At 40.3% G+C, this 21,241-nt stretch overlaps 1 protein-coding gene across 8 annotated transcripts; it reads left to right on the top strand.

The window, feature by feature from the left end:
* Positions 1 to 1,815: 1,815 nt before the first annotated feature.
* Positions 1,816 to 21,144, top strand: kcnq2a (potassium voltage-gated channel, KQT-like subfamily, member 2a). Of its 8 annotated transcripts, none has more exons than XM_077003817.1 (18): positions 1,816 to 2,254; positions 7,007 to 7,097; positions 7,863 to 7,989; positions 8,415 to 8,590; positions 8,885 to 9,013; positions 9,227 to 9,337; positions 9,551 to 9,646; positions 10,441 to 10,535; positions 12,158 to 12,229; positions 12,476 to 12,505; positions 14,337 to 14,533; positions 16,540 to 16,587; positions 16,946 to 16,963; positions 18,050 to 18,143; positions 18,287 to 18,418; positions 19,026 to 19,076; positions 20,062 to 20,158; positions 20,271 to 21,144. In XM_077003817.1, the coding sequence occupies exons 1-18, from the start codon at positions 1,959 to 1,961 to the stop codon at positions 20,955 to 20,957; spliced, it is 2,547 nt and encodes an 848-aa protein (XP_076859932.1). In that variant the 5' UTR covers positions 1,816 to 1,958; the 3' UTR covers positions 20,958 to 21,144. The 8 variants fall into 8 exon arrangements, with proteins under 8 accessions (XP_076859932.1, XP_076859939.1, XP_076859936.1 ...); XM_077003824.1 differs by having other exon boundaries at positions 20,263 to 20,458; XM_077003821.1 differs by lacking the exon at positions 12,158 to 12,229.
* Positions 21,145 to 21,241: the final 97 nt, after the last annotated feature.

Raw genomic sequence — 21,241 nt, 5'->3', positions numbered from 1 at the left:
CAAGGAATTAAACACCTGATTATGCTGCTGTGAATAACGCCCCTATGACAGACTTTGCAATCGGTTAAAACGTCAAAGTATCAGCACATAGTTTACATGTGCATCAAGTACACTAGCACATATCAGCCCACATCTTCACACACACCTTGACTAAGGTTTGGGGGGATTTAAGGGACATCACAGATGGTTTGAGTGATAAATTCGATGCAAACTTGGGTCCATCACCCATTTGTCTCACAAGCCTGTCTTTCACTTCTCAACATCTTCCCACTTTGGCCACTGGGCTGGTTTTCCTTGAGGATCTGCAGCTGCACACTTGCATTCCACTTCCTGCTCAAGAATAAAATTTGCCCTCGAGCAGATTCTTCTAAGCAGGCCTCTACTTCAATCATGACTACAATTTTCCTTAGTCAAGTCCCATCCATCACAACGTAGGTCTGGCTGAAGCTTGATGCTGACCCACCTCTCCTGTTTATGTGATCTTATAACTGCAGACTCCCTGCCCTCACTGCTCATTGGTGAGTTATGCTGGATCAGAGAGCCAATGATAGTCAGCTAGGGGCATTTTGCTTGGGGTAGTCACATTACTGAGAGAGGATGAGAGTTTTCTCAGAGTGTTTTGAAAATGGATGTCTGGGTATAAATCAAAAGTTAAAAGTTAGCAGTATCTGTTGATTCATTATTATTCGCAATAGCATGACCAGTGGCAACTTTGGTCATTATTAGTACAATCTTCATGTGTCCTGATTAATGACCTGGTGAGAATGCCCATATCCAGATGTCCCGTATGTGAAAATCATGTTTGTCTCAATCTTGCAAGGCACCAGAAATGTGCGGAAATGGTCATATATGTTCTTTTCCTTTGTCTCTTTTCAAGCATGAAAAAAGCCAAAATAATTTTGCAAACCAAGCTTTACCTGGCTTTTTTGACTTTAGAGATTTGCTGGTATGATGCTTTCTGAAATTTATAAATATTTTGTGATATTAACACATCCTTTCCAAAGACTGGGAACATTTGTTTCACGGTCAACATATATTAGCTCCAAAGTTGTTCGTTCAGACTCACATATATCTGGTTTCAGTATCATTCTTGGGGATTGTTTAGATTACTGTGTTTTACTCTTATTGGCTCAGCAAGAATTATACTACAGTTCCAACTTTGCAATATTATTGTCTGACAAACATTCTGTGAAATAATTTGTATCCTACTCTCCATCTTTATGTGAAAACTTGCTTGATAGATCAGTTTTAAAAAATGTAATTGTTACTTTTGGATGCAGGTGAAAACATTTATCCATGTAAAAATTTTCCCATGTAGTGTAAACTTGACTTGATGTACCACAATTAATTCTTTCGTACTCATTTAAATAATATTAACTTTGTAAGTATTAAACCAAATTCGTGGAGAACTAGGAACTACATAGCAAATATGAAACCAGTGCAGTAATGAAATGACCATTAACTTTTCAAGTAAAAATCACAAATTAAATGCAGCCTGTAAATGCAGCCTTGCTATAGCTATATAATTAGGGGTTGCTACCCTTCAGCGAGCTTTTGCCACCCTATACTATCATTTACTTGGCACCAAGCTATGCATCAACTTTGCATCAGTTTTATAAAAACAAAAAACAAACAAATTAAATGCATTCACCCCTGCCTAGCACCATAACGAAGTTATTTATCCCCTCTAGGTAATGAGTGATCGTTTCCTAGGATTAATCTGCTGCAGTCTTAGGCATTTTACCCCCCTGAATCACAGTATAGCACAGAGGTGCCTGGCAGATAGCCGGAAGGCGCAAAGATAAAGGACTACCCATTGCAGTTTCGCACGAGCATTTCAATTGGCTTTCAGTGGTGAACCTCCAGCGACCACTGCACTCAAGAACACACCCCAGTTCGGGAATGCCTGCTCTCCATTACTTTACCCCATCACCGTTTGAATCTATGAAACTATAACAATGGTGAAAAAACCTGCTAACGGTGAAGTTTGCCACCCTTCGCCAGGGGATAAAAAATTGAAAGTCGGGTTTGTTGGATTCGACCCCGGGGCTGCGGAGACGAACCGAGACGGGGCACTACTCATAGCCGGTTCCGAGACTCCGAAACAAAGCATCATTTTATGTAGACCACGCTCCAGCATATCCGATGGACGAAGGGCTCGTAAAAAAAACGGAGGCTATCGAAAGCTGCAAAATTTTCTTTACAACGCGCTGGAAAGACCCCGGGGCTGGGCGTTCATTTACCATGCATATGTGTAAGTAGCCTACTTGTTCCGCGTTGCCTCTTGGGCTGGTGTTTGTCGCTGCTGTCTGTGAACACCATTGAACATTATTTACCTTGAAGACATGCCGTCATGGTGTATCCAGAATGTTCAAAGTTTTTATAGCTCTACGTTTTGACGCAGAATGCCTTTCCGAGTGTCAGCGTACTTGTAATTTGGGGAGTCGTGGTTATAAGGCTTTATTCCCCTGTTTCTCTGTTTTCTGTCTGTGGAAGAAATGCCGTTTTGATATTTGACGTTATTGCTTGTCTCACCTTAAAGATCCCAAACTGGGCTTCTGAACAAGTAATGACGGCACCTGTGGTATGCTTACATGTGAATGAAAGAAACTGGTTTACTTGTAAGAGATTATGTTGATCGTACTCTAATCAGTAAAGCAAAGCGTATGTTAAGATCGAATGACAGACCTTATGTGCCCGTTATTCTATTCCTAGCCGACAACGAGGTACGTTTACCAGCCTTTCACTGTTTCAGCACTGGTCAGCTCCCTTGCTGCGTCAGGGCTTTCTGTGGGTTCACGTAACGCTGCTTGCAAACACATAAAGAAACAAATTACTCTCACTATCCTGAGCCACATGGCGTTCTGGCTTTCAGTCAGTTACTACACATGCCTGATATTGCGCCGCTTTTTCTGCAGACACTGATACATTTAGTATAACGGTTGCTTATAGTGTGTGTCCTACTTGGAACACAGATGTCTGATAGTGATAGCCTGAGAGTTCTTAATGGAGCATAACAAACAACCACAAATGTAATGGGCTGCCTACATGCATAAACCGAATCTTCTTAGTGGCATCTCAATGGAAATATGACAGAAGGTTTTGCCCCTGTGTAAAAATATTACACTTGCGACATAGGTGAACATTTCTGAATCTGCGGTGCCATCAGGGTTTTGCCTTTCAACCACCTCCCACTGTTAACATTCAATTGTTTACATTTTTCGTACATATTTATTTGTTTGTGTGCTACGTTGTATTTATGATATTGGGTCTCTGCACCTATAGACAATCACTGTGTCAGATGTCCCTAAATCGAGACCTGTCTCCTCTAAATAGGTCAAGACTTTCCAAAGCCATAGGGAAGGGAGCTGAAGCATCTCATAATGGTTCCATTAGCTCCAGTCTCCAAAGTACATTATCTCTCCAAAGAGACTCATATCCAGACCGAAATGATGCAACTGCGTAGGACATCATCAATGGCAAACCGTGCCTGCGCGTATGCCCGGATCATCTCCAGGCTTATTTCATATTGCTCTCTGGGTGTCTCTCCGGATCGCTTTCAATTCCAGGAACTCCATCCCCTATGACCCTACTGTACAGAACCTCTGTGTCTCCGTCGGTTGCATGAGCATGATGAATATATTATTAATCTGTTAAGGACCCTGCTCTGTTTACAGCCATTTGGAAGAGAGAAGTCTGCTGACTTTGAATTCTCACTCTTTTAGGGTTTTTGTTTATTGTTACCCATCCAGTGCTGTTATAGCACTTTGCATGCAGTACTGAATAGAAAACGCCAGCTAAAGAGAACTGATGTGGCGCAGTCCGATATTGTTTCTGTAATATTTCATGGGCTGTTTGGTCTGTGAGCTACAAAACTTTAAGTGCATGTGTATGTGCATGTGAGTAAGAAATACAAGGACGTTCCAAACCACTGCTGTCAGAGTAGAATAAATACGATGTTTTGAATGATGCCGTTAGCACGATGCATTGTGCACTTGTGTTTTCTTGGGCCACTGGACAGTGTTTGATCTTTGGATTATCGGCCCATGATCAGGCTGAATTCTGGAGGGTACTGCTGACTGGGATGGATGGGGAAATGAATTAGTCCTTATTCGCTGCTGAGTCAAAGCTACTACCTTTGAAATCAAGAATATGCTTGGCTGTCATTCCGCTTCACAGCCCTTTTTTTTTGTTTTCGTCTTACAATTTCCAGATTAGTTTGCATCATATGCCAACTTTAATAAATATAAACTGAGCTGAAAGCATCAAGTAGATGGACTTTTTTTATGGAGGCAAATACAAGTGGATTTATTAGCTCATCTTTGGAGGTAGAATAATATAAAACATTTATAGTTATGTGTTGCACACACATGCAAACACACACGTTTATGAGGTCAGGTCACTAATGCAAAAGCTGATTACATATTTGACCCTCAACCAGACTTGTCCAATCACTAACCACTTTCATTATCTTTGCTAACTTTCATTTGATCACTCAACTCTAATCACATGCCTACAGCTTGCAACAACTAAACTCCATAATTCTTCTTGGAATATTCCATTTTTCAAAGGTTAATATAATTTGTGACATCAGATATGACTATTGGGACAGCTGATGTGTGGGAGATGCTACGCTTACTTTGCCGGACATGCACTGTGTTCAGTGTGACAGTTGTGACAATAATTCAGATGCTGTCCTCACAAAGGACATTTTGAGAAGGGAGATTGTGGAGTATAAATAATACCATCAAATCATTTCAGCTTTAAAGTGCATACAGTTTTACCTTTATTATAGAATTAAAATCCCAACACATACAGTGGCTGTGCATGTTTGGATTTGTTTGAATGTTCTCAAGCTTGTCTTCTCCGTGATAAATGGGTGACTGCAGTGAACAGATGGAGGGAAGACTTAGATTTATGAGATGGGTGCTTAGACTAGAAACTGCCGATTAGCACAGACTCAAAGCCCAAGACTGACTAATCAATACAATGTCTAGCGTATATAAAAAACACAGCAATAAAAGAATGTTATGAGCATAGAAAAAGCACACGGTGCAATACAGACAGAAACCCAAACCTGAAACATCCATTAACAATAATGTTCAAACGTGTCTCATATATAATGTTAGTACCACCTTACCCTAAACCATATGTAGGCTTTATTACAATATATGGCTTCTATATGACCACAATATTGACTTCCCTGTGAAGTAAAGACAAATGGGAACATGCACTACTTAGTAAGAGGTTAGTTAACCCAGTTGGTCAGTAGTTGTATGTGCTGAAAGTGAAAACTCTGTATCCATGTACTGTATATATGAGTGTTATTTCACTACCTGTTCATGAATTACTGATCTGCAGTATGCTAAGAACTGACTATTCTGTAATGATTTAGTAATTAGTTTTGAAACTTTGTAGTAAATATGTTTAGTTAATGTTATATACTTACCAAATTAGAAATAAGTATAATAAGAGTAATTTTAGCAGTTGTCCATGGATTACTGCTTAGTGTAATTAATAGCAGTGTTCATAAAAATATGATGATATAGTAATCAAACCACTGTTGTAACTACATGTTTAGAATGTGCATATAAATGTAAGGACACTGCTGGAACTTTAGATGTGTAGATAATAGGTAATTAATTGTTTCATTTGCCATATTCATAAGGATACCAGATTTAGAAATTATTAATTAGCAAGTACTTAATTAAGAATCCATTAACATGTAGTTTACACTTTAGTCATCACACTAGTTTATTTTTATGTTGGGTAATTATATAACTACTGTGTTAACACTTATTCACAACCCATATGTCACAGTTATTGACATGCCTGTATGTTTGATCATCACCCCTTTAACATCACTCTTCCTTTATAATGTTGGAATCTCTTATAATCCTGGATGAGAACATGATAAATTTATCTCAGGCCATTGCTCCATACTAAATCTCCCCAGCTCCAGGAGAGCTCTCAGTGTTTGCTGCCGGTTTCTCTTCCTCAGCCGTCTTCAGTGGGGTTTTGGTCAGGATGCAAGATTCTCTGGTTCTGGTTACCGGTTGTTCAGTTTAGATATAGAGGTACATTTTGGATCATTGTCCTGCTGTCAACCCAGAGGCAGCCAGGTTTTGACCTAAAATCTAGGATCTAATGGAGCCACATAGATCTGAAGAGATCCAGAACTGATCCACAAAGTAACACCAGGTGACAAACGAAGAATCTTCTTAGAAACCTTCCAGATGGTATGTTGGCATGGAATTGTAGTTGTAGAGACCCAAAAAAAGACTCTGTAGGTGAGATAATTCAATAATATTTTGCCTCTCTGCAAATAAATGTGGCATCAAACAAACAAACAAAACAAACAACCCCCAAAAATGCAGGAAAATTCTTTTAATTTAAGGCACATCACATAGCATTAATTAAAAAAAATAAATAAAAAATCAAGGCACATTGGTATGAATCATTTGCTTCCTAGCAACATATTCAACCACTCAGATATGTTTTTTCTTGTTGCTCTCCTGTTGAGTGCCCCCCTTTCCCTTTTACAGAGTTGACTCTTTATTCGACTGAAGAGTTTGTCTGGGTCTCTCTCTGCTCTCTTAAACATGCTGCATTCAGCACCCCATTATAAGCACATTTTCCACCTGCACACACTGTCACACATGCAATTATGCAACATTTATACAGGAGCACAATTTGTCCTGTGCAGTATTCACCCCTGAAACATTTACAGTACATCTGCTATAAAAGAATGAGGTGGAGCAAGATAAAAATATACTTGTCAATTCATTTTTTTGAAAAAAATTAAAAAACAAAAAAAAAAAAAGTCTTTCTCTGAAGGCCTTTGCTACCAGCTTTGAGTCTGGTACACTACCTGTTCTCGAGACTGATCTAACATACACAGATCCTTTGTAGATTGATGTAACAGGGACCCGGATCAGGCAACCAGGGAGAGGTTTGTCACCAACGAGACACATCTATTAAATTGATTTCCTGTTTGCTGTTTCAGCTTTCTGCTGGTGTTCTCCTGTCTTGTCCTCTCCGTGTTTGCTACTATAAAAGAATTCAAAAAAAACTCTGAGAGTGCCTTGTACATTCTGGTGAGTATCTGACAGCATGTCTCTTCTTAAAATGGATCTCTATCCCTGCCAGTATCTTGATTTTTGAGTTCTAGTAGAGTTTGTGGACTCATATTAAATATCACCCTATAATGTCACACCTATTGATCGTAAGTAGATACAATTTGCACATTGTAACAAGCTGCAATGGCTGGGATATTGTGTTCTCGCTGGTGGGAAATGCTGTGAACATGGATCTCTTTCAGCGCACCCCCCCCCCCCCCCCTCCCTGTCACACACTATCCGTCATGGACCGGTTCATGCAACCTCTCTTAACTTCCCAGTACAGATTGTGTATCGCTTCTGTTCTCAAAAAGAACACAAGATCCCTAGTCGTTGGTTTCCTGAAATGACTACAAGTTGATATCATTGAGTGCTGTTTTTTCTACACTAACGTCATACATGATGAAATCATACATACAAGTTTCCACAAACATCAAAAAGCCAAGTTGCAATGTACATGCAATGCTATCTTGTAAGCACAACGATTCTACCAAAGTCGGAAATATAACTTGGCTGAATCCAGAAATCTGTTGGCACACGAGGCCACTTTACAGTTAACATATATTTGAGCAACGTCTTGAATTTGGAATGGTTTCATTATCGCTTCACTTCACTTCCTTTGGAATGATCTTTCTCCAGCCACCACTGCATGTCTTTTTCTCTACACTCTAACTATTGTTCTTGTATTATTATCAATAAACAGTGGAGTTTCTCAAAGTTCTCCATGGCATCAATCTCCTACAGGAAATAGTGACCATCGTGGTGTTTGGTGTGGAGTACATCATTCGAATGTGGGCTGCTGGCTGCTGCTGTCGCTACAGAGGATGGAGAGGAAGGTTGAAATTCGCTCGAAAGCCCTTCTGCATTATAGGTAAGGCCAGCTGCCAACAGACATGCTCTTCCCTGCTGTGACGAGGGCAATGTGCCTTGTCTGCATTTTAAGGCGTCATAAATGCACAGAGTGGTCTGGTTCAATCTAAACTGAGCCACTTCAGATGTCAGTTGTCGATGAACTACAGCGGAATAGGTTGTTACTTGTCGTCTATCTCACGCTGAGCGACTGCAGGGGATATGAGTCAGGTGTCATTTCCAAGGATTAATTTCTGTTCTTTACTTATGGAGATGTTGGTCCTCCCAATGCTAATCCCCTCTAGTTCTCCCCCTGGATGAGGACACCTTGTATTTGTTGTGGATATGGTTGTACAAAGTGTGGCAGATGATTTTTAAATGGAATCATTTTCCACAAGTGCTCTCGCCGTGCCATGGCAGTATCTGAGCAGGCCTCCTCCTCTGCAGACATCATGGTGCTGTGCGCCTCCCTGTCCGTGTTGGCCGCCGGCTCACAGGGGAACGTGTTCGCCACATCCGCCATACGAAGCTTGAGGTTCCTCCAGATCCTCCGTATGCTACGCATGGACCGTCGAGCAGGCACATGGAAACTGCTGGGATCTGTGATCTATGCGCACAGCAAGGTGTGTGTGTGTGTGTGTGTGTGTGTGTGTGTGTGTGTGTGTGTGTGTGTGTGTGTGAAAGAGTGGAAACACAACCCTGACTATAATCATGAAAGCATGGAGTAGGAAAGTTTTCGAAGTTTCTAAGCACCACTGATGTGAAGGGTTTTCATCATGTGTGGACTGTCAGAAACAGTCGCACTGTAAAGGATTAATTTTTCTTAGAAACAGTTCTAAAAGTATCTTTGTTTTCTTAACCTTTTGATTCCTAAACCTAAGAGCTTGTTGCTAACCTATGTCTATTTCTAAATGTAGGAGCTCATCACTGCTTGGTACATTGGTTTCCTCTGTCTCATCCTGGCCTCTTTCCTGGTCTACTCAGTGGAGAAGGATGATAACGCGGAAATGTTTGAGACCTATGCTGACGCCCTCTGGTGGGGGTTGGTGAGTAGCGGCAAAAAATATGAGAGCAGCCTCTCTCTCAACAGGCACCTGCCATTAGGCCTCCTAGACTCCTGCCTACAACTACTTTTACTGATGCACATCTGACTCTTGGTCTTCTGTCATCTGGATGGTTGGATGTTGACTGTTGTATGTTGCTTAAGAGCAAGTGATCATGTCACGGTTCATCTTTTGATATTTATCTCTGTGCCTTAGATCACTTTGACCACTATTGGCTATGGGGACAAGTTTCCCATCACATGGTATGGACGTCTGATTGCTGCAACCTTTAGCATGATCGGTGTGGCTTTCTTTGCGCTCCCAGCGGTAAGTTCACAACACAATCTTGCAAAGCTAGGACTTTCGGAGAGAGCTACTACCTTCTCTCTGGAGTCTGACTTACTCCTGCTCTCTGCAACGAAACTCCGTCCTTCGCACCAACACATTTGCTTGTCAGCTCATTCCTGTAATCAACTCATCTTCCGCACCCCCATCCCTCTAACCCCCCCACCCCACCCCACCTCTCTCTCTTTCTCACAGGGTATTCTAGGATCAGGGTTTGCCTTGAAGGTGCAGGAGCAGCACAGGCAGAAGCACTTTGAGAAGCGACGGAACCCTGCTGCAAGCCTTATTCAGGTGCATCGACGCTCTGTTCTGCAAACACATGGGCACATCCACAATGAGCTTTCTCTTCTGTGAGCTTAGTTTCGCGTTGGGACACGGAAAATGTGCAATTACAGGAGAGAATAAAAAAAGTTAAAATGAGGTTCTTCAGTGTGCAAACACCGGTAAAAGCATCCTTCACTCAACACTGGAAGTAATAACTATGAGCTAATATAAGTTACTAATTACGCTAACTTAAATTTGTTTTCATATTTCCTATTTTGGAATGGGACTGTTTTAAGGTAAAGTGTAAATTTCAGTGGATGTTTGATGGCCCAAGTGTTGTAGGAACGTGACACACAGCCATTTATTGCAAATGAAAGTAAAACACTTACAATAACACAGACAACAAGCAATATGGCATTCACGTGAGTAGATTACTGAATACTGCAGACAAATAACACACAAGGAACAAACCAGGACTGGTGACCAATCAACACACTACAAACACACTACAAACACAGGTTTAAATACATACATAAACGAGGTGGATGAACAGGGTGGAGGTAGAACTAGTGATTGGCTAACAAGGGGTGTAATTACAAACAAGGGACAAACACATGGTGTAGAGCCAAAGGAAAAACAACAAGACCAGCACATGGTGGCCGTGCCATGTGATCAGTGGGCTAAAGAACGTGCGGTTTATATCACTTACAAGTTTTCTGTAGTGTTTCATTTTTCATATTCTACATATCCTTGGAAATTAAGTGAATTTCCATCTTCTGCTGAGACTTCTGAGCCAGGTTACATCTGTGTTTCATCACCAGACTGCCTGGAGATTTTATGCAACGAACCTCTCACGAACCGATCTGGTGTCAACCTGGGCATTCTATGAAGAAACTATTTCAATCCCACTCTACAGGTGCAGTGCTGTTATGAATATTGCTTTATGAATATTGATAATGTATGCTGTCAGCATATGCAAACATCTGTGATTTAGTTAAAGTTGCACAAGCTTTCTTTGGAATCATTCTAAACAATTATGACTGTATATGAGCAAAATACCTAGTGTGCTGGTATAATTTAAACCCAACCCCTGAATCTCTAAGCACTTTAAGGCCTAAGAGCCATTTAAGACTCATTCGGAAAAAACAAAATCATTCTGCCTGACTTTGTGTCTGTTCTTGAAAATGTGATGGAGAGCTCTGCAAACTGCAAATTCACATCTAGCTCTGAAAGAGCCCTCACTCCCAAAAACCTCACCTGGGCCAATTCTCCTTTTAGTTAATTAAAGTCCCTCTGGAGCGATTGCTTCAGTTGTCAGAAATACCTATAAATATATAAAATATATTTCTATTATTTATATTTTACCATATAATAATAAACTTTGTATCGTACCTTTAATGTACATAATGCAGTTTTAAAAAGTTCACAGAGGGTAAAAAAGTAAATTTAACCGTACATAATAAAATAAGATCATGCAAACATTAAAGCAGTGAGAGACACTCCATAAAATAAGAAAAAAATGAAACTAATATGTTTTATGTGCTAGTTCAGCCAATCAGATTTTAGGACCATAATTGTGACGTTGTAAAATGTACACACAAATGTGTACACACCTATGACTCAATAACTGGATTCTGTAATAATGCACAAGGGTTTAAAAAAAAATAAAACCAAAAACAAAAAGCATACTTTGTTGCAGCTCATAAAAATTTCCATGGCTGAGGGCTTTGCGTTGTACTTACAACGCCTTTACTCGTGATAAAATTGCTGTAACACATGGCCTCTCGAGACAAACTTCTTTAGTAATACTTTATAGCATTACTGAGACTGCAAGAGGAGTGATTCCAGAATGGTGTATAATGTGTTTTTTCTTACATCGTTCTTGTTCGTTTCTGTTCTTTCTTTTTACGTTATTAAATGAGTCACTGTCACTCTACATCAGTGGTCAGAAATATGCTCTTCATTTATTTTTACAGCTAGTTTGAATAAATGAAAAATACATTTGTGAATCTACTGATGTAAAGATCCCGCTGCTGTGTTTTGAACAGTGCATCAATCACTTTTATTGGCAACCCAGAAAAGAACTAATTATTGTAGTCAAGTAATGAGAAAATGAAAAGCATGTTGCAACTTCCTAGCATGCAGTCTGATATTTGATCTAACCCAAGACATGTTTCTCGACAAGGAAGATCAGTTGATGGTACTGCCCTTTAAAACGTATCAAAATCAAAGTACACCCATATTCCTCATTGGGCATACCATCTCATAATCCTTTTTATCATTGTTCCCAACAAGAATTTCTTTCTCAGAATCATATCATCTTCATCTTCAGAATTGTATCCTTAGGTACAACATACAGTCAGTCAGAGGATCTAACGTAATGTCTATCGACATTATGAAAATCAACATCAAATTTTTTTATAATTTGAAAGACATATAGAAACAAAAAGAACCAAGTATGGAATCCTGTGGAAGACCCTAAAGAATTTCATACTGTTTAGTAAGAGTGACAAATCCTCTATACACCTGTTTCCTCAGGTTAATTCCTCCTCTCAATCAGCTAGACCTCATGCGCAGTCTGAAGGGCAAATCAGGATTCAAGTTGGAGAGGCATGTTTTCCCCGTTTTTTTTTTACATCAGGATGAACTTATTGAAATTTCTGAATGTCCTGCGGTAATCCATGAACTGCAGCCATACCTGTACAATTAAGATTTTTATTTTGGTTTGGTTTGGTCACAATTATTGAAAATCTGATCTCTTTTTCGAATTTGATATTTTCTATGTATCTTTATTAATGCTGATGAATATTTCATTATGCTAATGTCCCTCTTTGTTTTCATTTTATTTAAATAAAGGAAGGACAGTCAGCCTGAACCTTCTCCCAGGTTGGTTAAATCACTGTTCCTTTCATGAATTTTTGGACTACAATTCATAGCGGCTCCTCATATCAAAACTCATGATCCTAGAACTTAAGAATGCCATAGTTTGCACCATCATTTCATCATTTCTCCCCCTTTAAATATCTCATTATTCAAAAGTGGTTTAGTAGCACTTTATATTACAGTATTACTTCCAGTATTTACAAGGTATTGATTTAGATTTTGAAGCACTTTCAACACCTTAAATTCCTGGCAAATTAGTGATCCAAATATTTAAAATTGTCTGCGTTGACAAGTGAATACCCTGTGAAATACTTAATATTCTTTGTACTGTAAAATCAAGTGCACGTCCTAAACCTAACTGTGTTTCCAATTTTCACCCTTATTTGGAATCTTTCATATAAAAAATGGACTTTCTACCTAATGGACTTTCTATTAATGGCCGCCACCATTTTGATTATTCCTTGTACAATCTTTTATCTCTTTCACCATCCACCAAACCACACTTGCAGTAGTGTGATTTCACACAAAGACAGCCCCTGTGGGTGTTGTCCAGGAAGCCATAGGTACCGTTGCACACAGATATTAACATCTGCATGATCAGAGTAATGCTGTTTCCCCTGTCTATGATTTCTCATTTCTGTCCCTCTTTCTGAATATGTTTATTTGAACTGCCTCTTAGTAGTGTTGAGTGTCCCCCCTTCAACTACATATACTGTGCTAATAAAATACACTTCCATCCAGTTTGTGTCTGTTAGGACAAGATGGCCCATGTGTAAAATGTTATCACTAATAAGCAATTAACTAATCATAAGGCAGAAAATTGTTTTGTTTAAAGCCAAAACCTGCACTAAAATAGCAGCATTTGGGTTTAAGAGTTAATTGAGAATTAAGTTAATTAATTGAAATTTTTCTAAACTTGTTTGTGTGTCAGCAGCAGCATTTGGAGACCCTATGCAAATCATTTTAACAATATGACTTACATAGTTTTTGAAGAGACTTAATATATGTTCTTTCACATGTGAGTATTTATCACATACTGGTTTTCAAACTTGATCATTTTGCACTTGATCAGTTTATTAGATGCATATTTCACACCAGCAAATAAAACATATGATACAATTTTTAAAATCTTTATGGCGAGCCTATATTTTTATGCAATCTACATCAATCTATATAATATTTTTCAATGAAAAGTAGAGCTTGCACTGTTGGTACCCTTTCAGCATGTAGAGCACAACATGCATGACTTCCTCCACTCTCCTGTTCAAATGCACCACCACAAGCTTTGGCTGCATGCAGCACTGCTCTCTCATCAGGAGACTGCATGGAATAACCGTGGAGAAGTGCCGTTCTCCTGCTGCTTTCTCGTAAGGTTGGGTGATTTCTGTTTTCAAACAAGACAACAGGACGTGACATCGAAACAACTATACAAGTCCTTCAAAGAATTACGTTGTCGGGATAGAGAAATTAGTGATCACTGCATTTGGAGTTTAACACAATGCGCATCAAAGTTCACACTTTCTCATCAGATGCAGATTTTGCAGATGTATTGCAGATGTAATGCAGATTTAGATGTATTTTCTGAAACTTCTGATATGTAAAGCAAGTCAAGTAAAGCAAACCTAAGTTATTTTTCCATGCAACTACAAAAATATATATAACATTGGTGTAATATTTATCTGTAATGTTGATGAATCTATCATTACACGTTTTATGCTTTAATGCTTTAGAAATCCCACACTTGATCATGTGCATTTTGTAGAGTCTAATAGAATGACCTTATTATATCTTTACTTTTTATTGTTTTTCACACCCCATAATGCTTTCAATACAGCCGTAAGATGAGCATAAAAGAAAAAGTGTTCCACAGCCCCTCTAAGAATGCAGGGGGTAAGGAGACAAAATCACCTGGACCAGAAGACGCGGTAGGGGACAGTCCTAGCAAAGTGCAAAAAAGCTGGAACCTCCTGGAGCGGAAAAACTCCAAACATTCATTCAAGTTCAAAGAAGGTGCCCGCCAAACCAACGAAGGTCAGACATTTCTCTTTTCTTTACACACACTTTCTTTTCTGGACACACACGCACACGTGCACACACATGCAGACGTGTGCGCACGGATAGATGTGTGTGCGCGCACACACACACACATGCAGACGTGTGCGCATGGACAGATGGGTGTGCACACACATATGTCTGTGCACACCAGGGGTGGAAAGTAACAAATTACATTTACTCACGTTACTGTAATTGAGTACTTTTTATGAGTAATTTCTAATTTTCTGAGTAGTTTTTGAAATATGTAATTTTTACTTTTACTCAAGTAAATTTTGATCTAAGTAGTTACATTTGAACCCCCTCACGTTACTGAGTAAAAAAATATTGATGGTGAAAAATTAAATGTGGGCAGAAATTTAAACTTCTGAGTCCCGGAACTGAAAGTCAATTGTGTTGTCAGGGCTGGCTCGGCTGCCGCTCCTCCTAACAACACTAGAGGCACCTGAGTCAGTTCTAGACTCTCCAGGCGCAATCAGCAGTGATCCGTTTTAGCTGTTTCTATGGCTTCGTGAAGCTTAGTGAAACGGATCACTGCTGAATCGTTTTGACTCGCCTTCATGTCCTCAGCCCTTTCTCTGTGATCTCTGGTTGCGTTTCTTGTGTTTAGGTGTCTCACCACCAAATGCTCTCTCTCGCTCTCTCTTATCTCTCTAGTAGATATCTCTCTAAGTAGTATTTTCTACTACTTATTTGAGTAACTATCTCCTGCACTGCTTACTAGCCTACCTCAATTTCCCCCTGCTTTATCTCTTCTTATCCGTTTATTTTGGAAAGAGTTTGTGTTTCGTCGCAGCGTTCTGCCTGCTGCCAGTTACTTCCCCTGGCAACCTAAGTTTCATTTTGTTTTGTTTTCTCTAAGTTGAGTTTTCTCCATGTCTTTTCTGTTGTATTTTTCTCCCCTGTGTTTGCGGTCGAGTTTATTTTCTCGCATTGAGTTTATTCCGCGTCTCGTGTGATTGGTTTTGCTGCTGTGTGTGTGTGTGTGTGTGTGTGTGTGTGTGTGTGTGTGTGTGTGTGTGTGTGTGTCTGTGTGTCTGTGTGTCTGTGTGTGGGTGGACACAATCACACATTTTGCTCTTGTGTTTTGTCGGCACTTGGGTCTACTACTCTCTTTGTTTTGACACGGTGTGTACTTGTTGGTGCACCCGACGTTACATGCATGGCACTTTATGGCACAGGTTGTGATTGTCCTTGTGCTGTGAGGAAGTATGTTCCTGAGCCCAGCTGATCTTTTGCAAGTGTGGATATGCTTTGAAATCCATTTAAAAAACAACTTGTGCTGAATTTGATTCATAACTCATCCTTTTTTGCATTAAATATTATATTGCATTAAATAACTGAAAGTAACTAAGTAACTTGTACTCAAATTACATTTTGAGTACTTTTTCTCGAGATGGGTAAATTTTGAGATGGGCAATTTAACTTTTACTCTGAGTAGAATTTAGGCAAAGTACTTTTACTCAATTACAAATTTTCAGTAGTCTTTCCACCTCTGGTGCACACACAAACACACACACACACACACACACACACACACACACACACACACACACACACACACAGACACACACACACACAGACACTCTCACTCACTCTCTCACTCACCAGCAAGTACACATGCTTCTATTTTATTTGAATTTGGAAGTTCTTGGTGAACAGCTATAACTGCACAAATTCAGTTTCCTAATTTGCCTCCAGAAGTGCTGTTTTTCTCTTTTAAAATAGTGTTCAGCTAAAGGTGTGTTCTCTGCACTGACTGACATTCGTAGATTTAAGCTTTAACACCGATAGATGGATCCGTCGTATATTCATGGTTCCCATGATATAGCTTCTATGTTGAGAATATGAAACTTAACTCCTATCTTTCACTAGGTAGTCCTCTGCATCTTCATGCCATGCTGTGATCAGCTTATATATTTAATTATTTTACCCTGCTCACTGTCACCGCGTTCTTTCTCATTCCTCTTTACGGGAAAAAAAAGTGCTGATTGAGATGCAGGATGAAGACTTCGGAATGAAGAACTCTCCAGGTTAGGCTCCAGATAAAAGCATAAAGATGACACTGCAGTTTTCTGTAAAAACACTTAATTAGAACTATTTATGTCAATGGATTTTACGTCTAATGTTAACAGAATTACGTTGAGGCCATAATTACATAAAAACGAATAGCTTAAAAAATTTCCCCCCTGCGTGTCTAAATGGTTCATTCTTGGCAAATCATTTGGCATCATTTAGTCATGTCAGTATGTTTTCCATTCATAAAGAACAACTATAATGCTATATGAGCTCCTTGTGAGTGACATAATAATTTACACTGTTCTTTAATCCATTTTCATCTGCAATCTTTAACCATTTCTTTTACATGTCTTTCTCTCCATATTTCGGCAGCAATTGCGGGGTTGATCAGTAAGACAAATTGCATTTTTTTTAGGGCTGGATGCTTTAACTTCGGGCCACATTGACACACTCTGTGCTAGGAGTAGCTGATAAAGGACAAGTGTGCATGTCTAAAACTGGCTTTGTAAACACTGAATTGCAACTCGCCTTTACCAGCTTGCACTTCACACAACACCCTCTGTCATAAACTTTGCCGACCGTTGTCTTACGAAAACAAGATGACTGAAGTTGCACTCTCGATCCCAGAATATCCGTCATAGTCGTTATTAGTTCAAAAACATCTAAAAACATTGTCTTTTATGGTGCCGATTTAAGGTGTAGTTTCCTTTGATATATCGTGATTAATTTATGGTTTGATTATGACAGAATGTGTTACAAATATATATTTTGCCCTTTTCTCCTCACTTTGCGTTAGCTTGCATGAAGACTTTCCTCTGTTTCCAGAGGAAACAGGATTCTGCTTCCAGGATTCCGTTATTTGAGCAAAGACAATGAGCTATCATGTCATTTGAATGGGATTTGTTCTTAGTCCAAGATCTTAATTCATATGACATAAGAATGGCATTAGCTGAACTATGTTCTATCATCTCAACATGCTAGCCAAGGCTAACGTAGCCCTGACTAAATATGCCTGACTAAGCCATCGTTGGAGAGCGTAGTTTAATATTTGATCTTTTCAAGGTAAGTGTTTTGTGCATGGTTAACATTTCCTTATTTGTCTTGGAGAATACTGAGGCATATCTACAGCAACTTGCTAAGACGATTGGACATTGCTGATGAAATCATTTTTACAATATGGAGTTCATTTACTTTTTTTTTTTTTTTTTTTACATTTTACTACATACAAATATTGTGGCTCACTTCACCCTTTAGCACCTATGTATTTTAGAATGTAATATGTGTGAGATTGTTTTAACATGATAACAATTTGCAAGCAAATGATCTTACCTTTACCAACAGAGGAATATGCCTAACTGGCAGGCTCCTGGTCACCCCGTGGAAAGTCTGACAGACATATTCAGAAGATTCTGTTTGAATATATCTCCTTTATCATGACTAGGAATGTAAGAGCATGTGTGGCTTTGTGTATTGTAGAGGCAAGTCTCCCTGAGGAATGTGGAGATGATAAACCCTATGTTTTTCTGCAAGAGCTGTCTCCTGCTTTGAAGGCAACCATAAGATCAATCTGGTAGGCCTCACCCACACTTAAGTTTGCCTTTGTGTAGCATAACTATGAGGGTTTCCCCCTTTGAAATCACTTATGAAATCCCTGGTCTTGTTATGCTAATGCTAACCCTAACCGTAATGTACTTTCACTTGTTTTGCCCCCAGCATCATGCAATTTATGGTGTCTAAGAGGAGGTTTAAAGAGAGCTTGAGGCCTTATGACGTTATGGATGTGATAGAGCAGTATTCTGCAGGCCATATGGACATGTTGGCCCGCATCAAGAACCTGCAGTCCAGGCAAGATTTCCACACAGTCACATCTTTATTGCCTTCCACAGTGTCGTCGACGAAGTTACTCTTGTTGGGGGTGTAAAGCTTCCTGTTGCAGTATTTAAACATAATGCTTTCCTTTCCTGTTGCTAGTGCTGAAATTGGGTATAGTGCCCCCTGGTGGCTACCCTCTGTGAATATTTTATTTTGATTCCAGAACAGTGTGAAATAAAAGCAAATGGCGGCCAAGCTACTTCATACCCATGACACAATAAGCTGTCTCTGATGACACATTATCACCGAGTTGCCATGTGCCACCCTCCACAACAAGGGCGTTTCACTTCCCACCACTGTTTTGCCTTTTCATGTTTTTCTCACATTCCAAAGTTCTAATGTGAGTCAAGAATCATGTTTCACCTCAAATAAGACCCATATATGTTGTGAAATGAAGTCACATCCACACATATAAAATATATTCCAACGACAAATAGCCATTGCCTGTGCGTCACGACAGATGTGTGTATGGAATATATTCTGACTTATTTGTCTTTGGTTCTCAGTGAAACACTGGGATTGGTGTCCATGTGTTGCTTCATGATGCTTTGGCCCATGTCTCCTCTATGTACTCTGCCAGGATAGATTTGATTTTGGGCCCCCCTGCCCCTTCGACCCCTCGCCATAAGAAGTACGTGATCAAAAGGGCAGAAATGGTTTACCAATACTAACTGGGCTTATTATTGAACAGCATTGCATAATACTTAGATAACTTAAGCTTTCCGTGCAAATTAAACCATATAGCAAACGTGAAGGTGTTCCTCAAGGCTCAGTAATAGCCACGGATGTTTTCCCATTTATTAGACTGCATGTAGATCAGGACACTGGCCTTTGATCGTGTTGATCACTGTCAGTGGATGAATGTAGTTCACAGTGTGCATGCTACTGTTAAGAAGAGCTGCCTAGCAGTTTAAAATGCTGTCCAATAATTCACCATACCCAAAAGTGGACCTGGACTCTGACTGTACTGGGGGGACTAATACATTTGTGCATGCCATTCTTGCATTTGAAAAGGAAAAGAATGAGACAACCATTAAGTAGAATCAGTGAAGCATGAAGCATCATATGGCATGGTACCAGGTAATACTTGGAGCTTTCTTCATTTCTTCACCCATTTCTCGGGAACATATTCAGTCTTCACTCTGATTTCTAGATGTCATGTTGAACGTGTTGCGAGTGAACACACCTCTCATAACGTACCGTGACTCCATCACTCGGCTGAGACGTGCCGCTCTTTGTTCCGTCCTTTCCCAGCTGTTTGGAGCGCTTTGTTTGTGATGTTGCACAGGGAATTCTTGCGGTACCCTTTGAATCAGGTTTTGTGTGATGCATAAAGATGAAAAGCATGGCTATACACTGCATGCCTCATCTTCTGTTCCAATAACATTAAGACGAAAGTGGTTCGAGTGGGTTTTCTCCTTCTAAACCAGGAGTGATTTATTGAATTTGTGTGTTCTCTTAACCTTTGCATAATTTGTAGTGCTTCTATAATGTTACTTTATTACTATTTGCATACTTGATTTAATTTCTTTTGGGCTTAAACAAATGTTTATACTTACTGCAATTACAGTGCAGGAGTGGCTCTGTATTAAAGAGATGGTTTCTTAAATTATTAGGGTGGACCAGATAGTAGGGAAGGGAACATTGTCTGGGGATAAGGAAATGGCAGATGATTTCAGCATGTTGGGACGATTGCACAAGGTGGAGAAACAGGTAAGAGGCTTTTACTTAATTTATGTTGCCAAAGATTGCAGATAATGCCTCGTTATATCAAAGCATGTTGTATCAGACATGCCTGGAATATGTGAGTTCTTGAGCTCCTCAGGTGGGCGGGATGGATCGTAAACTGGACTTCCTGGTGAACGTCTACACCACACGCTTGGGCATCCCACGCTCCGAAACCGAGGCCTTTTTGGGCTTCAAGATTCCTGAGCCGGCCCCGCCTTACCATAGTCCAGAGGAAAAGAGTGAGAAAGCGCAAGACGACAAAGAAGACAAGACCACGTCTGTGGCGGAGCCCACCTCGGGCCAGTGTCGTCCATCTACCTCCTGGCAACAGCAGCACAGCACGCAGCCTCTCGCTGTGCCCCTGTGGAACAGCAGCCGCGGGGTGTCGCCCGCGGGGACGGACGACCCCTCCCTCTACCGCCTCCCGCCCCCGCCCGGCCTCGACTGCGGGGAGAATGGGCGGGTGCGCCGGCCCAGGCGGCTGAGGCCTCAGCCGGGCATCGAGAGCGACACGTCCGTCTCTATTCCTTCAGTGGACCACGAGGAGCTCGAGCGCTCGTTTAGTGGTTTCAGCATCTCGCAGGCCCGGGAGGAGTACAACCTCCCACCTGTGAGCATGCGCTTCTACAGGGGAGGAGAGGGCATCACGCACACCCCGGTCAGGCCATACCTGGCCGAGGCAGAGTCGGACACAGACTCGGACCTTTATTCGCCAGTAGCTCCATCTATTTCTTTTACTGGGGAGGGAGTCTTTGGAGACAGGAGCTGGTCAGGCCTCAAATAGACTCTGCAGATAAAGCCTTCAAGAGACTATAAACATATTCATATTGTATGTTTCGTATGAGCGCATTATAGTGATTGTGATATTACTAAGACGACAGTCCGGCACAAGAGCAACTTAAAAAAAAAAAAAAAGCAAGTAAACAAACAAAAAAAATTACCAACAGAGAAGCCTTCTCATTCAAGGCGGTGGCCTTCTTCACACACCACAGAAGTTCAAAGGTTAAGTCTGCATGTAGGCAGGTATTGGCATGAATCCCTACACATGAACTCAAGCTGGTCACCTGT

The sequence above is a fragment of the Brachyhypopomus gauderio genome, chromosome 4 (genome assembly GCF_052324685.1).
Source record: "Brachyhypopomus gauderio isolate BG-103 chromosome 4, BGAUD_0.2, whole genome shotgun sequence".
Lineage (NCBI taxonomy): Eukaryota > Metazoa > Chordata > Actinopteri > Gymnotiformes > Hypopomidae > Brachyhypopomus > Brachyhypopomus gauderio.
This window is presented reverse-complemented; position numbering and strand designations above follow the sequence as displayed.

Coding starts and splice junctions, on each gene's coding strand:
- kcnq2a (XM_077003817.1), top strand. CDS start 1,959: ATGGTGAAAAAACCTGCTAACGGTGAAGTTTGCCACCCTTCGCCAGGG. Junction 9,338..9,550: donor CTTTCTTTGCGCTCCCAGCG/GTAAGTTCACAA, acceptor TCTTTCTCACAG/GGTATTCTAGGATCAGGGTT. Junction 12,506..14,336: donor CAGCCTGAACCTTCTCCCAG/GTTGGTTAAATC, acceptor CTTTCAATACAG/CCGTAAGATGAGCATAAAAG.